This window comes from Pongo abelii, chromosome 12 (assembly GCF_028885655.2).
Source record: "Pongo abelii isolate AG06213 chromosome 12, NHGRI_mPonAbe1-v2.0_pri, whole genome shotgun sequence".
NCBI lineage: Eukaryota > Metazoa > Chordata > Mammalia > Primates > Hominidae > Pongo > Pongo abelii.
The window spans coordinates 62,458,488-62,484,599 of record NC_071997.2 but is presented as its reverse complement, the minus strand read 5'-3'; the positions used below and the strand labels follow the sequence as shown (position 1 = coordinate 62,484,599).

General features: G+C 38.4%; 1 protein-coding gene across 2 annotated transcripts in view; it reads left to right on the top strand.

Annotated features, from left to right (window-relative positions):
• GMCL1 (germ cell-less 1, spermatogenesis associated) overlaps nt 1-20,175 on the top strand; it is a 54,491-nt gene extending 34,316 nt beyond the window's left edge. For both annotated transcript variants that reach the window (XM_054548105.2, XM_002811934.5), the window contains 4 exons: nt 3,367-3,442; nt 8,225-8,370; nt 10,262-10,349; nt 17,726-20,175. In XM_054548105.2, coding sequence (XP_054404080.1) covers nt 3,367-3,442; nt 8,225-8,370; nt 10,262-10,349; nt 17,726-17,821 — 406 coding nt within the window. In that variant the 3' untranslated portion in view covers nt 17,822-20,175. The remainder of the gene's footprint in view (nt 1-3,366; nt 3,443-8,224; nt 8,371-10,261; nt 10,350-17,725) is intronic.
• Nucleotides 20,176-26,112: the final 5,937 nt, after the last annotated feature.

Here is a 26,112-nt window from a genome sequence, read left to right as displayed (position 1 = left end):
ATCACTTTTTATTATATTTTTGCAACATTATCAGTCTTATAAATGTCTTTCTGGTCAATTAGATAGTATAATGCAATTATTGAAATGTTGTTTGCTTTATTAGTAAAATTGAACATGTAATTCATATATACTTTGTTTCACTTAGTATCATATGATTTTCTTTCAACATACTGAACTATTATTTGAGGTAATGCTTTCATAAAGCATAATTTTTATATTTATGTCTAGGTAAATCAGTTTTTCTTATTTATGGTAGTATTGTCAAATTCTGATTAATGTAATAAATAGTTTTTGAAGATCTTTAAGTCTAAAATGAATTTAAAAACCATCCAGGCTGGGCACGGTGACTCAAGCCTGTAATCCCAACACTTTGGGAGGCTGAGGTGGGAGGATCACTTGGGGTCAAGAGTTCGAGACCAGCCTGGCCAACATAGTGAAACCCTGTCTCTACTAAACCCTGGAAGTGGAGGTTGCGGTGAGCTGAAATTGCTCCACTGCACTTCCAAGCCTGGGGGATAGAGTGAGACTCAGTCTCAAAAAAACAAAACAAACAAACAAACAAAAAAACACCATCTGGTTACAGATACCTTCCCCAAAAACATATGACTCCCCCAACAAAACATTAATCCTCTTTCTTCATCTTAAAGGAAAGATTATTATAGTGCTTTGTAGTTCACAGAACTTTTATATTTGTGATTTGATCCTTCTGCTAGCTTCTTAATATATAGGTATTGTGGAGAGACTGAGTGTACAGAAAGACCTTCAAAGTTTAAGTTTTTTGCCCCGATCTCTTTGAACTCATTTTTATATACCAAATAATTTTTTTAAATAATGACCTAAGTTTTCATCCTAACAGTAAGTATATGAAAGTATTACATAAATTCATGATGATTATGTCATTTTTATTATCCAGGATCCTAGTTTCTACTTTGATTATAATTATATATTTTTTCAAACATATTCCCGGTATATTTATCCAGCATAAATAATAGTAAGATTGTTGAGGCTGGATGTGGTGTCTCACACCTGTAATTCCAGCACTTTGGGAGGCCAAGGTGGGTGGATCACCTGAGGTCAGGAGTTCGAGACAAGCCTGACCGAGATGGAGAAACCCTGTCTCTACTAAAAATACAAAATTAGCCGGGTGTGATAGCGCATGCCTGTAATCCCAGCTACTCAGGAGGCTGAGGCAGGAGAATCGCTTGAACCCGGGAGGCAGAGGTTGCAGTGAGCCAAGGTTGTGCCATTGCACTCCAGCCTGGGCAACAAGAGCAAAACTCCATCCCAAAAAAAAAAGATTGTTGAAATACAAATAATAAATTGAAACCAAAAAGTGAGCTATTTAATGGAATTCAGAACTGAAGCATTTTGTAGTGTATGAAGTAACTTATAAATCATCCTACTTCTTCTGTATATTCAATTTTTAAATTTTGGATGTTCTTTATTGTTCACGATTTTCCTCACCCCATGTCCTTATTGAGGGTAGTACAGAGTCTCATCTAAGATACTGCACTGGAATAAGTCTTTAGTTTTCTGCCTTAAGAAATACAGTCATTTTGGGGGAATTGGTTTCAGGACCCCTGCTTATACCAAAATCCGCACATACTCTAGTCCCGCAGTTAGTTGGCCCTGCAAAACCCACATATACAAAAAGTTGGCTCTCCATATACACAGATTTGACATCCCAAAAATACTGCATTTTTGATCTGATTTTGGTTGAGAAAAATCTGTATAAATGGACCCAAGCAGTTCAAACCTGTTGTTCAAGGGTCAACTGTATATGATTATATCCCCGCTTAGGAAATGTTCTGTTCAGCAGATACCAGGCATCTGCTCACTGCTGCAGGACTGCTAAAGTGAGGAAGACACTATATTCCCTGGATGCTAGGTTATAATCTGGTGTCAAATCTCCCTCTGGGGTTCTCCTCATAAAACTCTTGTCCATGTTGCCAAGAGGGTTATCTTTCTAAAACAGAAATAAAACTGTGTCACTTCTCTACTTAAATATGTCCAGGGATATTTGATGACAGTTAAGGGATTATAGTATTGCTGTTCAAGATTATTGAAGCTAGATGGTAAGAAAATTTGGCTCATACTATTTTCTCTGCCTTCATATGTTTGCAGTTTTTCATAACAAAAAGTTGAAAAGTTACAGAATAAATGCTTGGGAACTTGTTACCTACAAGAGCAGTTGAAACTTATTAGCATGATCTGTGGGGACTGTCAGCATTCTATCCCAGATGCCTTTAGCTTCATCTCCTTTCATGTTCATCTGCACTAAATGTGCACTAAATTCTTATGTTCATATGCTGCAGCTGCATTAAATTCCTTTACATTTTGGTTTTCTGTTATGCTCCAGTTCCTTTTTATCCACTATTTCTTCTGCCTGGAATACTCTTACCCCTCCATAGAATTCACCCCTCACCTCCACCCCACCCAACAAGCTTCCACTCAGGCACAAATAGTATTTACTCTCTAATGATCCCCCTCTAACCCTGGGCAATAAATCTGTACCTTCTTCATGCGCTTAACATCACAAACCACAAATTATTAATATTATTATAATTAACTGTAGTATAATTATTACTTATGTCTAGTTCCCCTACTAAACTGAGCTCTTGGATGTCAAAGACATGTTTTATTAGTCTTATTTACACTTATTTATTTATTGTATTTGTTTCATTATTTTGTTATGTATTATATATGCTATTATTGTACCCAATTTCTAGGCATTTCATGTAGTGAATGAATATATGAATGAATGTATTGTATTACTATTATCATTTGGAATAATGATGCTAATTATAATACCATATTTATTACAACTTTAGATAACAGTATTTCTCTTAGTTGATTAAGGTGTTTAAACTAGGGAACCAAATAAAGACTTAACTGATAAAATTATACAGCCATTTTCTATTAAATATTGATTTTGCATAGTTATACTACATGAAAAATGGTTTGCATGTGAAACAAGTAATATTAAGTGGTAGGTGATATCAAGTCACATCTTATTTACAGAAATAATAGATTTTAGCTTATTTTACTTAGTAGTTAGACTTTTACTTTTTTTTTTTGGCAGATAGAATTTTTCAGGTTTTTTTTTTCCTCTTATCTGGTTTGGCTGAGCCCTAATAAAAGTAGTCCAGAAGTCAGGGCAATAAGTGAAACATAGAAGATATTAAATCTTTTTTATCTAGCAAAGGTAATGGACTAAATTTAATCAACACTTTCTTATTTTTATCTGTACCACAAAAACTTATTTTTAAATCTGGTAGCAAGATTTTCTGTTCTTAACTCATAGTTATTTTTTAATTATTAGTTGCATATTTTCTATGAAAGTTCATGTTTTATGTATATTTTTAGGCCTCAAGAAATCAATAAAGAAGAACTAGAGGGAAATAGCATGAGGTGTGGTAGAAAGCTTGCCAAAGATGGTGAAGTAAGTATGGGTTGTGACTGTTAATATTCTCATACAAATTGTATTATCAGCACATCCTGCACCTGTAAGTAATAATCACGACACCTGTCATACCTCAGAAGAGCTTGTTTGATACACTTTCTGTAGCATGATCTGCTGGGAAAGGAGTTATAGCCACCACACTCAGTAGTGATTGATTTTGGCCTTGTATGAGAATGCTGAACTTAAATTTTGAGTTCAGATAAGACATACAAGAAGAGGGTCCCTTAGCAATCCAGAAATTAAGATGAAGAAGAAATTGTGAGGCATCTGTTACATAGTCTTAAAAGTGATTCTGTGTTACGGTTGTCCTAAATCAAAGACATTCAAATCCATTGATTGTTACCCACATTAGGAATTACCTTTTCTCGGCCAGGTGCAGTGGCTCACGCCTATAATCCCAGCACTTTGGAAGGCCGAGATGGGCGGATCACTTGAGGCCAGGAGTTCAAGACCAGCCTGGCCAACATGGTGAAACCCCGTCTTACTAAAAATACAGAAGTTAGCCAGGCATGGTGGTGCATGCCTGTAAACCCAGCTACCAGGGAGGCTGAGGCACGAGAATCACCTGAATTCGGGAGGCAGAGGTTGCAGTAAGCCGAGATCACGCCACTGCACTCCAGCCTGGGCGACAAAGTAAGACTCCATCTCAAAAAAAAAAAAAAAAAAAAGATATTTTTTCATTACCACCCAATATAAATGTATATAAGTGAAAGAAAAGTATTTAAAAACAAAACAATACTTACCCCTGGGTATCCAGAAATTCTTTTTTCTATTTAATACTTTTATTTTATGTTATTTGTTAGAGACAGGCTCTCCCTCTGTCACCCAACCTGGAGTGCAGTGGTGTGACCACAGCTCACTGCAGCCTTTAACTCCCAGGCTCAAGCGCTCCTCCCATCCCAGCCTCCCAAATAGCTGGGATTGTAAGCATGAGCCACCATGCCCAGCCTTCTATTTAATATTTTTTTTAAAAAACTGATTGTGGCTGGGCACGGCAGCTCACGCCTGTAATTCCAGCACTTTGGGAGACTGAGGCAGGCAGATCATGAGGTCAAGAGATCAAGACCATCCTGGCCAACATGGTGAAACGCTGTCTCTACTAAAAATACAAAAATTAGCTGGGCATGGTGGTGCATGCCTGTAGTCCCAGCTACTCAGAAGGCTGAGGCAGGAGGTTGCTTGAATTCGTAAGGCAGACATTGCAGTGAGTCAAGATCGCGACACTGCACTCCAGCCTGGTGACAGAGCGAGTCTCCATCTCAAAAAAAAAAAAAAAAAAAACTGATTGTATCTTATTAAATTGATTTTACAATCCACTAATGAGACATGGACTACCTTTTTAAATATTCCCCCTAACTAATCATAATTTTTGTTTTTCAAAAAAAATCAACCTTATATAGATACCCATTTGGTTATTTCTCTCTCAAACTTTTCCTCATTTTGACTTTATTTATTTTTAATTTTTAAAAGTTGATTGTTTTACGTTCACATTGATTGACTGATTGACAGTGTCTCACTGTGTCGCCCAGGCTGGAGTGCAGTGGCACGATCGTCGCTCACTGCAGCCTCAATGCTCTGGACTAAAAGCAACAGTCTCTGGAGTAGCTGAGACTACAGACACGTGCCACCAAAGCCAGCTAATTTTATTTTTTACTTTTTGTAGAGATGGGGGTCTCCCTTTGTTGCCCAGGCTGGTCTCGAATTCCTGGGCTCAAGAGATCTTCCTGCCTTAGCCTCCCAAAGTGCTGGAATTATAGGCATGAGCCACCACACCCAGCCTATGTTTGCCTTTATATTATGATAAATGTTCAGAGTATAAAAGAATAGTTTTCTTTAGTTCTCATTCTTCCTTGTTGCTGCTTTTAGATCTTCTTGTTACTTTGAAGCAAATCCTCCTACTATACCACCTACTACCCTTATTGTGGCCATAATTCACTGAGTTCACTGCCTTTCTTTTCTTTTCTTTCTTTTTTTTTTTTTTTTTTTTTTGAGACAGGGTCTCACTCTGTTGCCCAGGCTGGAGTGCAGTGGCATGATCATGACTCATGATCTGATCATGACTTCATGACTGAAGCCTTGACTTCCTGGGCTCAAGTGATCCTCCCACCTGAGCCTCCCAAGTAGCTGGGACTACAAGAATGCACCACCAACCTGGCTAATTTTTTAAAATTTTTTGTAGAGACGAGGTCTCACTATGTTGCCCAGGCTGTTCTCAAACTCCTGGGCTCAAGTGGTCCTCCTACCTTGGCCTTCCAAATTGTTGAGATTATAGGCATGAGCCACCACGTCCAGCCCTCACTACCTTTCTTTACCACTACTCTTCTTCTCGGTCTTGATGATTTCAATATCTCTATTCTCTGACATTCCTTCCCCCATGCTCTTGTGCTCCACCCTACCTCAGGCATCCATTCCCATGAGCATACCCTCAATTTTTGCATTATTAATTACTACACCACCTTCAAAATCTCCATTTCAGGCATCCCGTTTTCAGACCCCACCTCATCTTTCTAGCTCATTCTCTCTAGCACCTGGACTCCAACAATTTTTTAACTCCATTTTGGATATACAATACATTGTTTTTACAACCTTTCCCTATCACCTTTCTGATCACATTTCTACTTCTTTCTTTGCTTGACTTATATTTTATGTTCCATCTTAAAATTGGTCCCTTGCTTATACTCTTTTTAAGTTTTCTTTTTCCTCATTGACATGTTAAACTCACCTGGCTAAACCCCAACTCTTGTCAAGGGTTGCATTCCATGCCTGTATCCAGACAGATGAATGTGATTAAAGACAAACACCATACCCCATTGGGTTCCACTTGAATGTGGTAACCATGAACTTCAAGTAGGTTAGTGCTGCATCATGATCTGTCTGCATTTTCCTAGTGAATTGATCCTCCCATTAGCTGAGGTAACTCATACCTTCTCTCCTTAAAAGGGCAATGCTCCCACCCTTATTCTTATCTGATGGCCTTGCTGCCTACTGCAATGAAAAGAATCTGTACATCATCTTACCAGTAGTTCTGCCAGTCTACCTGCATCTGTAGCTATGTGCTATGCTTTTCCTCTTATTAGAAAAATGAACTGCCTACTTCTATCTTAGTCCATTCCCTCTCTTTGTACTGGACTCTATCCATGCTCACCTATTCAAAACCTTTGCTCCAGCCAGGCACAGTGGTATGCACCTGCAATTCCAGCTACTTGGGAGGCTTAGGTGGAAAAATTGCTTGAACCCAGGAGTTAGAGTTCAGCCTGGGCAATATAACGAGACCCTGTCTCTTAAAAAAAAAAAAAAAAAAAAGCTTTGCCCTTACAGTTATCACCTCTACTAGGGCAGAAACTGTATGTTATTTACTGCTATGATTCCATTGCTTAGAGGAGTGCCTGGCATATAATATGTGCTCAATAAATATCAGTTAAATACTGAATTGCAATTCAGGGTGTCAGCCAAACACTTGAAGCCCTAACTACTTCTCTGTATCACACTACCTTATCTGATACTCTCACATTAACTGTTCGCTGATAGAATAAACAAACTCGTGAACCTCATGATAATATTTAAATAACCCAGTTGTGTGTTATTTGAGTTAGAGTATTTTATTTTATTTTTTTTTTAATTTTTTTTTGTATTTTTAGTAGAGATGGGGTTTCGCCATGTTGGCCAGGCTGTTTTTGAACCTCAGACCTCATGTGATCCACCCGCCTCGGCCTCCCAAAGTGCTGGGATTACAGGCGTGAGCCACCACGCCCAGCCCTTAAGAGTGTTTTTAAAGCAAGGTGGATTTTAATGGGCTCTTAATTACCTTAGTGCTCTAGAGACTCTTAGTGCTCTAAGCTATATACCCACTTAGAGTTGCAGTGAAAAGCCTTATTATTGCTGGGTGCAGTGGCTCACACCTGTAATCTCAGTGCTTTGGGAGGCCGAGGCAGGTGGATCACAAGGTCAGGAGTTCAAGACCAGCCTGGCCAACATAGTGAAACCCCGTCTCTACTAAAAATACAAAAAAAAAAAAAAGCCAGGCACGGTGGCTTACGCTTGTAGTCCCAGCACTTTGGGAGGCCAAGGCGGGCGGATCACCTGAGGTCAGGAGTTCGAGACAAGCCTGACCAACATGGAGAAACCCCGTCTCTACTAAAAATACAAAATTAGCCGGGCTTGGTGGCGCATGCCTGTAATCCCAGCTACTCAGGAGGCTGAGGCAGGAGAATCGCTTGAACCCAGGAGGTGGAGGTTGTGGTGAGCCGAGATCATGCCATTGCACTCCAACCCGGGCAACTGGAGCAAACCTTTGTCTCAAAAAAAAAAAAAAATTATCCGGGCGTGGTGGCAGGGACGTGTAGTCCCAGCTACTTGGGAGGCTGAGGCAGGAGAATCACGAACCCGGGAGGTGGAGGTTGCAGTGAGCCAAGATCATGGCACTGCACTCCAGCCTGAGTGACAGAATGAGACTCTGTCTCAAAAAAAAAAAAAAAAAAAAAAAAGCCTTGTTATTTATGGTAGTATTGCAGTATGGAGAGATAAGGAAACTGATCATGAAGAGGAAAGTAGCTTAGAGAATTATGATCATAAGGGCAGCTTTTCTGGCTTAGATAAATAGTTTTGGGTGGTAAGCCTTAAGAAAAAGTCACTGACAGAAAGTCGACCACCCAAGAGGGAAATACTTGGAATGAGTTAGAGACAAAAAGACATTTTGAATTTTTTATTTTTGACTTGCTAATATGATAAACTGAAATAAGTCTTCTCTCTTGTATTTTTTAGTACTGCTGGCGTTGGACGGGTTTTAACTTCGGCTTCGACCTACTTGTAACTTACACCAATCGGTACATCATTTTCAAACGCAATACACTGAATCAGCCATGTAGCGGATCTGTCAGTTTACAGCCTCGAAGGAGCATAGCGTTTAGGTAGGATGAGATTTCCCCACCCCACTCCTCCTCACTCCAAAGAAAATATAAGAAATGAAACCTTGATAATTTACACCAACATTAGTAGAACTTCGGTAAGCTATAGTATAAGTGGAAGTGGTAGGAAATGACGAGGCTCCATTCCTGTGAAATGTATTGTTAGTAATCAGAATCATAAGATCTAGTATGTCAGGGAGAATGAATAGGCTGGAATATATACCAGCAGGGAATATCAGCCTTGAAGTCGTTGCCTTGTTGCTATTCCTAGCAAATAAAAGGTCCAGACTGTTGAAATATGTAGCAAGGTATGTGTCCAGGAAAACACATATTATCCTTAACTTTTTAAAGGATTTAATATGTTAAACTTTGCCCAGTAGTTGCTGGCAATCTTTTTGTGAGAGGATACCAGAAGCTGACAAATTGGACAATATCTTAATGAACATATGATTTAAAAGTCATATATTTATACTTACCTTACACCAAATACAAAAATTATCTTAAAATGGATCAAAGTTCTAAGCATAAGAACTACAACTATGAAACTCTTGGAAGAAAACATAGGGGAAAAGCTTCATAACAATTGATTTGGCAGTGATTTCTTCCATAAGACACCCAAGCACAGGCAACAAAAGAAGCAATAGATAAAATTGGACTTCATCAGAATCACAAACTTGTGTATCAGAGGACAGTGTCAAGACAGTGAAAAGGCAACCCATGGAATGAGAGCAGATAATTTGTAACCATACATTTGATAAGACATTAATACCCACAGTATATAGAAAACTGCTACAACTCTATAATTTAAAAAGAAAACTCAACTCAACTCAAAAATGGGCCAAAGACTTGCATAAATATTTCTCCAAAGAAGATATATAAATGGCTAATAAACACATGAAAAGATGTTCAACATTACTAATTAGGGAAATCAAACCAAAATCACAATGAGCTATCACTTCACACCTATTAGGATAGCAATTAGTAAAAACAGAATAGAAAAAAAAACAACAAAAGTAGCAGGTGTTGGCAAGGATGTGGAGTATTTAGAACCCTTGTGCACTGCTCGTGGCCATGTAAAATGGCACAGCCACTATGGAGCATGGTATAACACTTCCTCAAAAAAATTAAACAGAATTACCATATGATCCAGCAATTTCTCTTCTATAGACCAGCAGAATTGAAAATAGGGACTTAAACAGATATTTTTGTATACTTATGTTCATAACAGCATTATTCACAATAGCCAAAAGGTGGAAGCAACCCACATGTTCACTGACAGATGCTAGAGAAACAAAATGTGGTATATACATAAAATAGAACATTATTTAGCCTTGAAAAGGAAGGAAATTCTGATACATGCTAAACATGGATGAACCTGGAGGACATGCCAAGTGGAATAAGCCACTCACAAAAGCACAAATATTGTAAGATTCCACTCATATGAAGTACCTAGAGTAGACAAATTCATAGGTACAGAGGATACACTGGTGGTTGCCAGGGCCTGAGGGAAGGGAAAGTGGGGAGTTAGTGTTTAATGGGTAAGGAGCTTCAGTGAGGGAAAATTAAAATATTCTAGAGATGGGTGCAGAACAGTGTGGAAATATATTTAATGCCACAGAACTATATACTTTAAAATGGTTAAAATGATAAATGTTACGTATATTTTACCACAATAAAAACATTTATAAATTATTTCTCTTGGCCAGATATGTATAATAGCACAGGCTTGTCACTGAATGCAGTCAGATTACAGTTTGAAAAGACTTCCTAAAAGTCTTTTAGCAAAAAAAAAAAAAAACAGAGGAAAAAGTAAATACGAAAGTGAGGAAGAGCTTGTTTAATCTGTGGTTTAAAAATCTTGTGTTTATTTTTTATTATTTTTTTTTAATCCTAGATTACGTTTGGCTTCTTTTGATAGTAGTGGAAAACTAATATGTAGTAGAACAACTGGCTATCAAATACTTACACTTGAAAAGGATCAGGTATGTTCGATTATCTTCTGGTATGTCATCATAATATTTGTCTTTTGAATCCTCTTTTGAAAATTCTTAAGTAGAATTAACATTAAAGTGATGGCATTTTGGCCTAAAAGTTGGTTTAAAAGTCTTTTGAAGGTAAAGATGAAAGTACCACATTCACTTATGCATAATTGACCCCATCCCAATGGAAGCATAATTAGGAGAAAAAAAGAAAACACTGTTTGAGGGGCAGGGAAACACTGATTATAAGGAAATAATCATTTATCCTGAATATCAGCAGCACTAAAATTCATTCCTAAAATTTTAGGAATCTTAAGTGCTTTATCCATTGTGTACATAGTGCATTTATTTATACATTCACAGCAGGCATCTTAAAGACAATCCTGTGTGTCTCTGTAGCTCCGAATATCATAAGAGCATTATTCTCTAGCCCATTAGGTTCATAAGATGGCAAACTCTGCAATGTTCCCAGATTATCTCCAAAGCCATTTATTTATTCATACATCACTCACATGGAGAAGTTTCAAAGTGTCATGATGAGAAAGTAGACCATTTTTAAAAGTAAAATTGAAAGCTGTTAAAATATTGAGGAAGTTTATTTCTATTAAAAGTAATCATCATTCCAAAGGGCATAATGTTTTATTAAAGGATTCAAAGCCTGTTACAGTTTACATAAATTATGAGAAGTTAGTAGTTTTCCTCAGACTGAAGAGACTATCGTAGAACATCCTTAGCATTGCAGGTAACCCTGGAAGTGATCATTGTAACCTCACATGCCCTATATGAGAACTTCTTTTAACAGCATTCTTACAGAGGGTCATCCACCCATTGTTGAAACTCTAACTGACCCCCATCTTACATGAAAGGTAATATGTAGGAATGTCCATTTCAAGGCAGGTATATAATGAGAAAGTCCAAATCTGCCTCCATCAGAATTCTCTGTTGGTCCTTCTTGTAACCTTTGCAGCTGAATAGACAATGACTATCATTATCTTCTACCTGAAACTTCATGAAAAATACCGTCATGGCTCAAACCCAGCCAGAGACCTAAAAAAGCACCAGGCCAAGATAATAGTTGTATTCCAATGTTCCTTCAGCAAACATTTGTGTCCCCACCATGTGCTTAGTTCTCAGCTAGAAGTAGAAGAAATAAAGACAGGCTTGTGTTAATATAGCCTAGTGTAAGTAGCATGATAGAATTAGCTCAGAGTGTGCAACCTTGAGGGAGAAGACTCTAACCTGTAACTGAGCAGTTGCCGTGGTTGGGGGTGGTTATTGGAGGAGGAGGAGAAAGAAAGACAGCTCAGGGAAAACATCCTCTCCTGGAAAAGTGTTAAAGTGAATGCATACCTGAACCAAGCCTCAAATGGTGAGTAAGATGGAAGCAAGGGAATACACAGGTCATTCAAGGAACTGAAAGATGGTTGGAAGAGTTCAGTATAACTAGAGCCAGGGGATGAGGGCTGTGGATGGAGTTTGGGAGATTTACTTTGGGAGTTGTCTCTGTGTTTTATATAGGCTATAGATGTTGTAGAAAAAATAGAAAATATAAGTCAGCTGAAACAACAGTCATACATGTACCACTCAGATACATTGCTGAGTTTCTCCTTCACCTGTATCTTTTTTGCAAAATTGGATCACAGTAGGTTAGCTATTTTGTAACCTTTTTTTTTAATGGTGAAAAACATATATATTTAGAATTTGCCAGCTGGATTCAACTTAAATGAGCCCAATTTTTTGGCAACATCTAAAAGCAGCATGCTCAGGAGCCAGCTGAACATGGGCTTTCTTCTCTCCATCAGCCCTGATCACGGTGTTGATCTTGGCCACGTTGGTGTCATAGAGCTCCTCCACAGCCTGTTTGATCTATGCTTTTTGACCTCGACATCCACAATGAACACAAGTGTGTTGTTGTCCTCTGTCTTCTTCATCGCCAAGTCAGTGGCCTGGGAGAACTTGTTGGTCGCATAGTGGTCAGGCCTGGGGGAGAGGCAAAATGGGGTCACCTGGCCTGGGCCCAGTAGAAGAAAGGCTTGGTCCTCTTTCAGAGCCCAAGGCCAGGTGAGCCTAGGTGCATCAGACAGTGAGGTAGTAATTGTAACCCGCTTTTTTTTTTTTTTTTCACTTTGTTATCCATAGCTTTTTTTGTTAATAAATATATATTCACAGCATCATTTTTATGTGAACGCCATAATATTAGTTGTTTTGGCTATACCATAACTTAGATAATTCCTCTTTATTGGATAAAGTTGTTTCTCATTTTTTTCATTACTATAGGAAATATACATATATCTTTGTCCATTTTTATGATATTTTTAAAGCATAAATTCCAAGAAGTAGAATTCTTGTTGCATGGTGCATACAATTTTCTAATGGCCAAATTGCCCTCCAAAGCTACTGTCCAATTTATACTTCCCCCTGGCAGCAGTACCCAATATTGTGTCTTATTCTTTTTCATCTCTATCCCAGCGTAGTAAATGTGAAAACAAATATTTGTTTTAATTTTCATTTCTTTTTGTTTGTTTGTTTGTTTTGAGACAGAGTCTTGCTCTGTCGCCCAGGCTGGAGTGCACTAATTTTTAGTAGAGACAGGGTTTCACCATGTTAGCCAGGCTGGTCTTGAGCTTCTCGCCTCAAGTAATCCACCTGCCTTGGCCTCCCAAAGTGCTGGGATTACAGGTGTGAGCCACCGTGCCTGGCCCTTAATTTTCAGTTTTCATTTCTTTGGTTACTGTATTGTTGGGTTTTTTTATGCTTATTGAACTTATCATCTCATGTAAACTGACAGCTTATATTGTTCCTGTTTAATTTTTTATTAAAATGTTCATTTTTTTCTTGCTAATTTTTAACAGCTTTTATATATTAAAAATACATTTGTGATACTCTATAGTTCTTACCTTTTTTTTTTTTTCCCGAGACAGGTTGTCACTCTGTCGCTCAGGCTGGAGTGCAGTGGTACAATCTTGGCTCACTGCAGCCTCTACCTCCTGGGCCCAACCTTTCCACGCACCTCAGCCTCACAAGTAGCTGAGACTACAGGCTCACACCACCATGCCCAGCTAACTTTTTTGTGTTTTTTTAATAGAGACGAGGTTTTGCCACGTTGCCTGGGCTTGTCTGGAATTCCTAGGCTCAAGTGATCAACCTGCCTTGGCCTCCCAAAGTGCTGGGATTACAGGCATGAGCCACCATGCCCAAACAGTTTTTATATTTTTGTCATTTGTCTTTTCAACCTTCAAAACAATCTATCTTTTTCTTTTATGATTTCTTTTTTGGTGTGATCCTTAGGCCCCCATCTTACTAGGATTATATAAATAGTCATCTATATATTTTTCTGTTCTTTTTGTGGCTTAATTTTTTACTTTGGAGTATTTGACGATACATCTGAAATGTACTGAATGTATCAATGTATTTGAAATGCCTTATTGTACATGAAATACTTATAAACTTGCTTTCATTTCTGGACTTTTTGTTTTATTGATTTCTTTGTTATGAAGACAAGGCATTGTTTTAATTAGGCTAACTTTAAAATGCATTTTAATATTTAGTTATGCAAAACCACCTTTGTTTTTCTTTTTTTCAAAAATCTCTCAGTTCTTTGTGCATGATTATTCTCCTGTATGGGATGTAGAATCATTTTATCAAGTTTCCTTTCAAAAATTCCTATGGGGATTTTAATTTATATGATTAAATATGTAGAGTAGTTTGTGGACCATTGATGTCTTCCTTTCTGGAATATGGTATCTTCTACATTTATTTAGGTCTTCTCTTATGTCTGTCTCTAAAATTTGTAGTTTTTCCCATATTCTTCCTTTATATTTCCTGGAAGTATAACGCTTAGTATTTTACATTTCTTTTTTTTTTTTTTTTTTTTTTTTTTGAAACGGAGTCTTGTTCTGTCGCCAGGCTGGAGTGCAGTGGCGTGATCTCAGCTCACTGCAACTTCCACCTCCCGGGTTCAAGCGATTCCCCTGCCTCAGCCTCCCAAGTAGCTGGGATTATAGGCACATGCCACCACGCCCAGCTTTTTTGTATTTTAGTAGAGACAGGGTTTCACTCTGTTGGCCAAGATGGTCTCGATCTCCTGACCTCGTGATCCGCCCGCTTCAGGCTCTCAAAGTGCTGGGGTTACAGGTGTGAGCCACCGCACCCAGCCAGTATTTTACATTTCAATTGCTAATATGAAATGAATCATTTGTTCTAATAGTTTTTGATAATGTAAGAAAGTTAGTGATTTTTGTATATTTATTTTGTAACTGTCCATCTTATAAGACCATGCTAAATGGATTTTCACTATAGAAGGTTCCCTCAGACAGCAATGTGTAGGAAGGATTAAAGATATGATAATGGCAATAAAATAATTTATGATTATATAGCTATAATTCAGATTAAAAGTGATGAGAACCTTAAAGAATGTAGCAATGAAGATGAAAATATTGATGGGTTCTGGAAATAAAGTGGTGCATTGAGAATTTGATTCTTAATTGTGTGTGTGCATGAGGAAATGTCAGATTGTTTTCTGATTTGGGCAATTTAATTTACAGTAGTGGTTTTACCTGAGATTTGAATTATAGGAAGGAAAATGAACATGACAGTGTTGGTGATGGTGAAGAGATGATGAATTCTGTTTAGGGCATGTTTAATTTGAGAGCATCAAGGTGAAAACTTGATAGGCTGGTGAATAAATGGATTTGGAGTTTACAAGTAATGCCTGAACTAGAAATAATAATTGGATGAGATAATGTACAGGAAATGTGTAGAGAATATGACAGGATAGAACCCTAGGGACCACTGGTATTTAAGAGATGGACAAAAAAGGTAACCTTGTGAGACATTCAAAAGCTGGGATGGGGAATCGAAGCCAAATTGCAGGCTTGGCATGGTAGCTCATGCCTGTAACCCCAGCACTTTGGGAGACCAAGGCAAGAGGATTGCTTAAGACCAGGAGTTCAAGACCAGCCCTGGCAACATAGCAAAACCCTGTCTATACAAAAAATTAAAAAATTAGCCAGGCATGGTGGCATGTGTCTGTGGTACCACCTACTCGGAAGCTGAGGCAGGAGGATCACTTGAGCCTGGGAGGCTGAGGCTGCAATGAGCCGTGATCGTGCCACCGCACTCCAGCCTGGGTGACAGAGTCAGACCCTGTCTCAAAACAAAAACAGACAAACAAAAAACACTACCAACAACAACAAATACCCAGAAATTTATTTTTTTAAGCCAAATTGTAAGAGCAAACGTGGAGGTGGCCCAGAAAGAAAGGAAGGGATAGATAGTAGCCAATAGTTGAGGGTTTGAATTTGAGTTACTTTATAACTGAGTGAAGATTTTCAGTAGTGAGTTGTATTTATGGATCTTGGAATTTAGACATATAAGATAGAATGTGGGGGAAGTAATAGAGGAATAGTATAGAATAAGTTGCAAAAACCTCAAAGAAGCAGGGATCTGTATGTAGAGATGAACAGCTAATTGTCTGGAAGTAGAAATGGGGACCTAGGAAGATGCTGCTGCTCTGCTGCTGCGATATGTAGGCTCCACAGCTTCCATCCACAGTGGAATAAGGAAAATAGAACTTTGCTATAAAGGTACTTCGATGCAAATGTAGATGCAGATTGAACCTTTAGGTGAAACAACAGATTTGATGAAGCTCGGAGCGACCTATCCTGTTTGGGAATGGAGAGTGGGGATTAATACAATTTAATATTCAAAAATTGTTGTGTCCATTCAGCCAAGTGATATCCACATGGCTTCCCTCTTTCTCCAGAGTTGGCCCTTCAACCTACCCTTCCCTGCCTCAATCTTAACTATATTCAAATACTAGAAGTCTAATCTTCCTCAGAGCCTTTTAGTTATGGAACAGAATCTTGATTTTTATCATCAGATATAATATGAATAAATAAATGTTTTTTATCATCAAAGCATTTGATATAATGCTTTTTATCATCAAAGCATTTGTCCTCAACAAATTTGGTAAATGTGCCTTCACCCAGATTATTGATATAAATTTTGACTAGGTCAGGATGTCTCAAGCATCTGAAGACCAACCATGCTTTGGCATCATTCCTCTCTGGTGACACTTGTTAGCACAGTCTAGGTGATGGCCTCCCCTGATTTTGTTCACTGATGTCTTTTTATAATACCACTTTCCCTCGTATAGAGAGAGATTGTGTGTTTGTGTGTGTGTGTGTGTGTGAGACATTTGTACTCTCTACCTTCTTTATTCAAATTTATCTTCTTGTTGCCTCAACACAGAAGCTGTGTTCAGTGAGTCTGCTTCAGTCACAAAGATATTCTAGTTTTACTTCCTCTTCATGCAGGAATACATGCCTCAGTAAAAAATTAAAACTTTGGATTTAAACAGTGTTTAATATTATCTTATCCAAAATAAATAAAGTGTAACTAATGCATACTATTGCAGAGAGCGTATCCCAGGCATTTAAAACATAGGAATTCTCATTTTAGTGTTTCTTCTTTTACTCTGAGGATTGATTCTATTTACCAAATGCTTCTAGTAAAGGATATATGAGGTTCCAAACAGAGATCTGTAGCATCAGGGATGTTATATTTGTGTAGTGTCAGCTCCTGTCTCTGGGAGTTCTGAGCATTCTTGTGTGTGTTGATGTAACTGAACCTGAAATTGCTTTTCCATGATAATGTATTTTATGTTTCAGGAGACAAATTACACGTTTGTCATAGGGACAGTGGGAAATCTTAAACAATGGTAGGAACCCTGCTTTTTGGTGATGATAATGACTCCCGACCTTCATCCGGGTGATTTGCTGTACCCAACGGCCATCAGTAATTGAAGCCAAGTAGCCGGGCACAGTGGCACCTGCCTGTAGTCCCAGCTACTCAGGAGGCTGAGGTGGGAGGATGAGGCAGGAAGATCTCTTGAGCCCAGGAGTTCAAGGCCAGCTTGGGAAATATAGAAAGACCCTATCTCATTTTTAAAAATAATTAATTAATTTTGTAAAAGGAAATAAAATTTTTAAAAAATTGAAGCCAAGTGAGAAGTTTATGTATTTCTAGACATTGTATCTGTTGACAAAATATGTATTTGATAGAAATTTTTGCAATAATGAAAATAACTACCATTATTGAGTACTTAATAGATAGCTGGCTTTGCGAAACCCCCCGTGCATTATCTCTCGTAATCCTCCTGTAAGTCAGGTACTCTTATTGTCCCCATCTTACAGTGAGGAAGCTGCATTTGACAAGGTCACACAGCTGATGGGTGGGAGTTTGGAGAGTGGAGTTATGGATCTCAGACTCAGGACACTATCTCCTCTGGTTCACTCAGTTCAACAGTTTGGTTTTTTGTTTTTATTTTTAAGATATTGCTATCTAATTGTCATTAAATCTACAAATCTGTCTTATAGGAACAAGTGGTGATGAACTTGGACAGCAGGCTTCTGATCTTCCCTTTATATATCTGCTGTAACTTCTTGTATATATCACCAGAAAAAAAGAATTGAAAATAATCGTCACCCAGAAAATCCAGAAAGCTGAAGATCTCATCAGTTGGAAACAGTAGCACTTTGAAAACTTTTTAGGCCAGCTTTAATTTAATGGCCCTACTGATATTCACATCTAAGGTGACTAACAATGACAAAGGCCTTACGAACTGTACAGACAATACAGAAGATTATTCTTATCCTCATTGCATTTCTATGCATATGCGAAAGAACATTTTAAAGCCAAGAAAATATCTGTCAAACCATTTCTGTTAGAATGATGTCAACTCATGCTTTTAATTTAGCATCAATAGAAAATTGCTGTAGGTAAATCTCACATTTATCTGCAACAAAATATAGATTTAATTTTTAGCTTAAACTTTGTTTCTGCCTTATGTTAGTGGACCTCAGTTATCCATCTGTAAATTTCTTTTTATTTGGCTAAAATAATCTAAAAGAATAATTTGGATGGCCAATTAGAAATGCTCTTTTCAGTTGGTGCATTTAAAGCTTTCCTTTAACATTTTCACCTGCTCATTATGAGTCCTCCTTTTAGTCTAATATCTTTCCAGTTCATACTTGTTTTTAATCATTAAATATTTTCTTCCTGGTTTTGGAGACTAAGCTGATAAACTTTTTTTAAAACTTAAGCATTGTTATTGCTATTTTTTTTAATTTGACTTCCTAGGAGTTTAAGAACAGTGAAAGTTAGCTTCGCACCTTCAAATGATCTTGAATGAGGGAAAAATCAGTTTGATTCCAAGGATATTTCTTGCCTTATATGGTCTTTTCTTTGACAGTCTGTACACCTTTATTATTAGGTTTTGAATTATTTATGTACCAGATATTATAGTTTTAAACATTTTAATATTCTCTGATCTTTAGAATTATTTATGTTCAAATTTTAGTTGGGAACTTTGTTTCCTGCTTAAGCTCAGGACTTTTTACCCTCTGAATTGAGTGCCTTTGAGTTACACATGCTAATAGAAATTTCATAGTAAATGTAAATAAGTTCAGAGGATCTAATATGGAACCTGATGATGAAGCATTAATGTAAAAATGGAACTTATTTTTGTCAAAAATGAGATGTACACTTGTCATGATTTATGTATGTTGACCTTTTGTGTTTATTACTGTTTTGAAAATAGCCATGTTCATTTTCTTTCCAGTTAGAGTAAGTACTTCTGTGGTTAATGTATATTTTTATTACGGTTTTTAAAATGGGAATCATTTTTATGTATCTGTGCAAATAATAAATGCCCATTTGGAAAAAGAGTAAGTAAGCTCTTACATAAAATGGACCAAAAAACCCCCCTTAATTGAAACCAAAATTTTTTCTTTTTAGTTAGGTTTTTTCCCAACTCCTTTTAACTTTTGGAATTTATTAATAATTTTTTTCTTTCTTAATGATATGCCCATAGGTTCATAAATTGCTTTTGTTCTTTTAAAATTCATCCATTTGATTTAACTTAAAGGAACCTTTTAAATGCCTCACCCTTGACCCTCAGAGCTGGAATTTAAATGTTTCTAATACAGTGATTTGACTGTTATCAAGAGGTTACATTTCAGCTGGGCGTCAGCCAGGTGTGGTGGCTCACACCTGTAAGCCCAGCACTTTGGGAGGCCGAGGCAGGCAGATCATTTGAGGTCAGGAGTAAACCCCATCTCTATTAAATACACAAAATAAAAGTTAGCCGGGCATGGTGGCACAAGCCTGTAATCTCAGCTACTCAGGAGGCTGAGGCAGGAGAATCACTTGAACCCAGGAGGCAGAGGTTGCAGTTAGCGGAGATTGCGCCATTGCACTCCAACCTGGGTGACAGAGTGAGACTCCGTCTCAAAAAAAAAAAAAAAAGATTACTTATTTTTATATTTGACTATATTAGGTCTCTTTCACGGGAAGCTGTTGTTTTCTTTGCGTCTCATTCCTGTATAAGACTTTCCTTACCCTTTGTGTATTGAAAAATATATAAATGCCAAACTTAAATTATTTGGATAATTAAGTTTTTGCAAATCTTGGAAGTAAAGATAATGTTTTGAGCATATTAATGAATAAAGTTAACTGTTTCATTTCACTTACATAAGTTAACTGGCCAAATTGGAATTATATGTGGTTTCATCCATTGGTTCTGTCCTGGCCAAGTTGCTTATGTCATCCATAGACAGGATAATTCTTTCTTCAATCACAAGTAGGTTAATGTTCTTATTTGAGAAGTTGATAATTGTCAGCTAGTAATTCACACTGGTAGTAAAGATGTGCTTTTGTTTTCTTACCAAATATTTTTATGTGTTTGCAGAGTTCTTTTCAATAGAAATATTTTCAATAAGTGTTAATAGTGTAAGCTAAAGTATTGTATAAACTATGGTTTGTGAAAGCTTTGTGTTTTGTCAGCTTTTGTCTTACAGCCTCTACTATTTTTTTATGCTAGAGCTAGAAAACAATATTTATATTTTAAGAATGATTTGTGTTTGTCTATTAGTAAGGAAGAGGTCTTTAAGAGAATATGTCCTAGAGTTTCACAGTAAGTTATTAAGAAGGGATATGAATACCTTTCCTTTAAAAAAATGGTTTGGCATGGAAACTTAGCAAGATAGGCAAAACTGTGTGGAGAACAGTGGTAGTCACTGTTTTGTTTTGTTTTGTTTTTAAGGCGGAGTCTCGCTGTGTTGCCAGGCTGGAGTGCAGTGGCGCGATCTCGGCTCACTGCAACCTCCGCCTCCTGGGTTCAAGCGATTCTTCTGCCTCAGCCTCCTGAGTAGCTGGGACTACAGGCACACACCACCACGCCCAGCTTATTTTTGTATTTTTAGTAGAGACGGGGTTTCACCATGTTGGCCAGGAAGGTCTCGATCTCTTGACCTCGTGATCCGCCCGCCTTGGCCTCCCAAAGTACTGGGATCACAGGCATGAGCCACCACCCGGCCTGTTTTGTTTTGTTTTGTTTTTTTATGAAGTGTTTCACAGCTAACATTTTATCTAATTTCAAGTCTTTCAATAGGATTACCATCATATGTGAGCAATTTTCAACATCAAATGCAAAAATAGGGTTACTGGGGGCTGGGCACAGTGTGGCTCACACCTGTAATCCCAGCACTTTGGGAGGCCGAGGTGGGCAGATCACCTGCGGTCAGGAGTTCAAGACCAGCCTGACTAACATGGTGAAACCTTGTCTCTACTAAAAATACAAAAATTAGCTGGGCGTAGTGACGGGCACCTGTAATCCCAGCTACTCAGGAGGCTCAAGCAGGAGAATCGCTTGAATCTGGGAGGCAGAGGTTGCAGTGAGCCGAAATCATACCATTGCACTCCAGCCTGGGTGACAGAGTAAGACTCCATCTCAAAAAATACATTTAAAAAATAGGGTTACTGAAGATCACTGTGGCCACTTAAGTGTAAGTTAATTAAAATTTAAAAAAATTTAAAATGTACTCCCTCAGTCACACTAGCCACACTGTAAGTGCTCAGTAACTCATGTACCCGGTGGCTACCATATTGGACAGTACAGCTATAGAATATTTCTGTTGCAGAAAGTTCTGATAGCTGATGTAGAATATTGGACTGGTAATGGTTAAACTGTTTAAGATGAACCTGTGTAAAGAATAGAAAATAATAGAGCCAGGGGTAAAAATGATAAGCATAGATGACTTGTCAATCTCCTGAAATATGTTCAACCAATATGGACGCAATCATGTTACTGGATTAAAATAATTCTAAAAAAAGGGCATGACACAAACTCTCCTCAACCAGAGAGTTTTAATTCTTCCCAAGGTCTAAGGTACATGGGTACAAAGAGCAAAAATCCTCAAAGGGCATCAATCATTATTTACTAGTGGTCAGACTGTATCTAATCATGGAGCAGAATTATTCAACAGCGTGCATTCATTTGTAAAGTATAAAAGGCTGGGCATGGTGGCTCATGCCTGTAATCTCAGCACTTTGGGGGGCCAAGGCAGGAGGATCTCTTCAGGCCAGGAGTTCTGAGACCAGGTTGGGCAGCATAGCAAGACCCCATCTCAACAAAAAATTTTTTTTTAAAAATAGCTGAAGCCGGACGCAGTGGCTCACGCCTGTAACCCCAGCACTTTGGGAGGCTGAGGACGGTGGATCACCTGAGGTCAGGAGTTTGAGACCAGCCTGGCCAACATGGTGAAACCCTGTCTCTACTAAAAATACAAAAATTAGCCGGGCGTGGTGGCACGTGCCTGTCGTCCCAGCTGCTCGGGAGGCTGAGGCAGGAGAATCTCTTGAACCAGAGAGGCAGAGTTTGCAGTGAGCCAAGGTCACGCCACCGCACTCCAGCTTGGGTGACAGAGTGAGACTCCATCTCAAAAAAGTAAATACATAAATATAAAAATAATAAAAATTAGCTGGGTATAGTCCTAGCTATTCAGTAGGCTGAGGCGGAGGACTGCTTGGGCCAAGAGTTCAAGGCTGCAGTGAACTATGATTGTACCTGCTATACTCCAGCATGGGCAACAGAGTAAGACCTTGTCTCTTAAACTAGAATACATTTGTAATGGCTGGTAATTTTATATGAACTAGGACTGGCAAAGGTTAAAAAAAAAATCTAACTTCCTGGCTCAAAATAAAATTTCCTGGGTCAACAAAGACTTTGCTGTCAATCCCGTAGGTTAGATGTGCATTCCCTTTAACTAACATTTAAAATTGACCACTTTGCTCTCCTTAAAAAGGAATCTTCTCTTAAACTTCTCTGACATCACACTATTTCTCTGGCCACTCCTTGGTCTCATTTTGTTTTCTTCCTCTGGCTGTCTCCAGGCTCTTTTCTCTCCTGAGCCTGCACCAGGTGATTTCATGTACTCTCATGGCTTCAAATGACCATCTGTATTTTGGTAATTCCTTTTCCTGTAGTTCCAGGCTAGATCTCTCTTCCAAGTTCCAGATACACATCTAGCTGACATCTCTTGAGTGTTCAAAATAGCATCTCAAGTTAGCGTGTCCAGATCTGCATGCATCTGCTTTCCCCAGAATTTGTCTTGTATGCCTCATGTCAGCAAATCACACTACTCAATTGTGCAAGCCAGAAACCTAGATGTCATTCTCGAATCTTCCAACTCCCTCATGCTCTGCATCACAAAGTTCTTTTGGTTTTACCAACTGTATCTCAAATGCAGCCACTTCTCACCTTGCCCACTGCCACCATTCTAGTAGACCATGATAATTTCCAACCTAGATTCTTGCACCAACCTCCTGTGTTTCCCCTTCTAATTGAGTCTCCACATTACCCATTATCTGCATAAACTCAAATCTCTATCTATTCTCCTATCCTTAAAATTCTTTGAAGATTCCCCATTTGCCCTCAGGATAACTCTACAATAGCTAACAAGTCTGCTTCAGCCTTGTCTTCACATCTCCGCACTCTGCTCCCAAGGTGACTGTCATACTTTTCTTTAGTTCTGTAAAGAGCCCATCCTGTCCCTCGCTTCTCGCCCTTGCACGTGCAGTCTCCTCAGCCTGGACAATCTCTTCCACCTTTCCCCACCACAGATGTCACCCTATTTCACCTGGCTAGTTTCTGCTCATACTTTAGGTCTTGTTTGGACATTATTTTCTCCTGGAAACTTTTCTTCACAACCCTCCCATGGTATGTGCCATCCTAATACTCTGTTCTTTCCCCATTAATGCACTTTCACACTGTTTACTTGTTTGTATCCCCCACTGGACTGCAAGCTACTCACGACTTGTGTCTTTTTCATTGTTTAATCCTCTGATACATGCGGTGTGCCATAAATGTGTGAATAATGACAAACTGTAGTAACATGCCTTTTTATTTTCTGATGTTTTGACATCTGGGTTCTTGCTAAGACTCCTCTTCCTAGGACTAATTCCTAGAGATTGCAAAAGACTCCCATTGGAGCATGCCTTACATGTACACCCCAGCCAAACCAAAGCCTGTATCCCCAACTACCTCCTTTAACACACTCTCTTAAGCCAAGCCAATATTCCCATCCCCTAATCACCCCAGTGCCAGCCTCTCACCTGAGAGCCTGCTGAAATTATGCAAACTAGCCAGTCTTAGAAGCTGCTTAACCTGCCTCACCCATTCCTTCCCATGACAACCACAGTAAAGTCTCACCCATGCTTTCCCCTCATTCCCTTCACCTCCTGGTCAACCCTAGTGCTTCCCTGTGTGGGATGCCATGCCTCCTGCTTCTAGGAAACTGTAATGTTTTACCCAGTTAAAAACATCTTCCTTCGTGACATTCATTTCTGTGTCTCTGTGTCTTACCATATGCTATGGTTTGAGTGTGTCCCTCACAAGTTCATAAAGTGGAAATTGAATTCCCATTTGAACAGTGTTGAGAGGCAGGACGTTGGAGAGGTGATTAGGTCTCAAGGGCTCCACATTCATGAATGAATTAATGCCATTACTGCGGGAGGGGGTTTCTGATGAAAATGATGAGTTTGCCCCCTCCCCCTCTTGCTCTCTGTTGCACGTGCTTCCTTACCACACGATGCCTTCCACCATGGGATGACCCTCACCAGATGCTGGCAGCATGCTCTTAGACTTCCCAGTCTTCAGAACCACGAGCCAAATAAACCCTTCCTTGTAAATTATCCAGTCTGTGATATTCTCATATAGCAGTAGAAACAGACTAAGACACCATATCTGATTAAAACATTCCAGATTTTTAAAACACACATTTACTAAGGGCTATGTGCTGTTATTCCTCACAATAGTCTAAAGTATTAAACTTTATTATTCCCACTTTAGAGAAGAAAAAACTGAAAGCTTAAAGCCAAGTTGGTAAAGCTGTGGAGCAGTGGAGCTGAAAGCAAACTCAAATCCCAGAGCTGTTTTCCTTTTAAAAAAAAAATTGTATATGTTTAAACTGTACATGATGTTTTGATATACATAGCGAAAAGATTAGGACATGCAGGCAAATTAATATATCCATCACCTACCACTGTTACCTCTTGTTTTGTGTGGTAAAAGCACCTAAAATCTACGCTCTTTGCAAAACTTCAATATGCAAGATTAATAACTGTAGCTTTGTGGCACATTGGATCTCTAGACTTATTGATCCTACATAACTGCAAGTTTGTACCCTTTGACCTACATCTCCCCATTTCCTCCTCCTCTCTGCCCTTGGTAACTACCATTGTACACTATGTATGTGACTTTTTTTGGATTCCATATATAAATGAGATCATGCAGTATTTTTCTGTGTCTGGCTTTTTTCACTTAGCATAATGTCCTCCAGTTTAATTCATGTTTTTGCAAATGGAATATTTCCTCTTTTAAGGCCAAATAATATTCCATTTTATATATAGCACAATTGATCCATTCATTCATCAGTGGACACTTACATTGTTTGCATATATTGACTCTTGTGAATAATGCTGCAATTGATGTGGGAGCCCAGACACCTCTGTGGTGCTGATTTTATTTCCTTTGGGTATATGCCCAACAGAGGGATTCTCTGGGTCATGCTGGTTCAATATGAACGAATTTGAAAATCAATTCGTGTAATTTACCATTTTAACAAACTAAAGAAAAATCACATGATCATATTAATAGATGCAGAAAAAGCATTTGACCAAATATAACACTAAGAGGTTTAGTGAATCTTGGCCTAAACCTTACACATTATACAAAAATCAAAATATCATTTAAATATAAAATGTAAAATTATAAAACCTTTAGAAGATTACGTAGGAGAAAGTCTTTGGACAGTCTTAGTCCATTCAGGCTGCTAGAACAGAATCCCATAGACTGGGTGGCTTTATAAACAACAGAATTGTATTTCTCACAGTTCTGAAGCCTGGGAAGTTCCAGATCAAGGCATCAGCAGGTTCTTCATTTGGTGAGGGCCTACTTCCTGGTTCATAGAACAGAATAGTGCCTTCTTGCTGTGTCCTTACATTGTGGAAGGGGAAAGGGAACTCTCTGGGGTCTCTCTTATAAGGGCACTAATCCCATTCATGAGGGCCCCATCCTCATGACCTATTCACCTCCCAAAGGCCCCACCTCCTAACACTATCACACCAGAGGTTAGGTTTCAACATATGAATTTTGGGGGAAACAAACATTCAACCTACAGCAAGATTCTGGGCCTTGGTGACAGTTCTTAGGCATGACACTAAGAGCACAATCTGTAAAAAAGATAATAAGTGGGCTTACTCAAAATTTAAAACTTTCCTCTGTAAGAGATCCTGTTAAGTGGGCGAAAAGATAAACCACAGATTGGAAGAAAATATTCGTAAATCATATATCTGACAAAGGACTCATATCTAGAGTATATAAAGAACTCTCAAAACTCAACAATTGGCCAGGTATGGTGGCTCA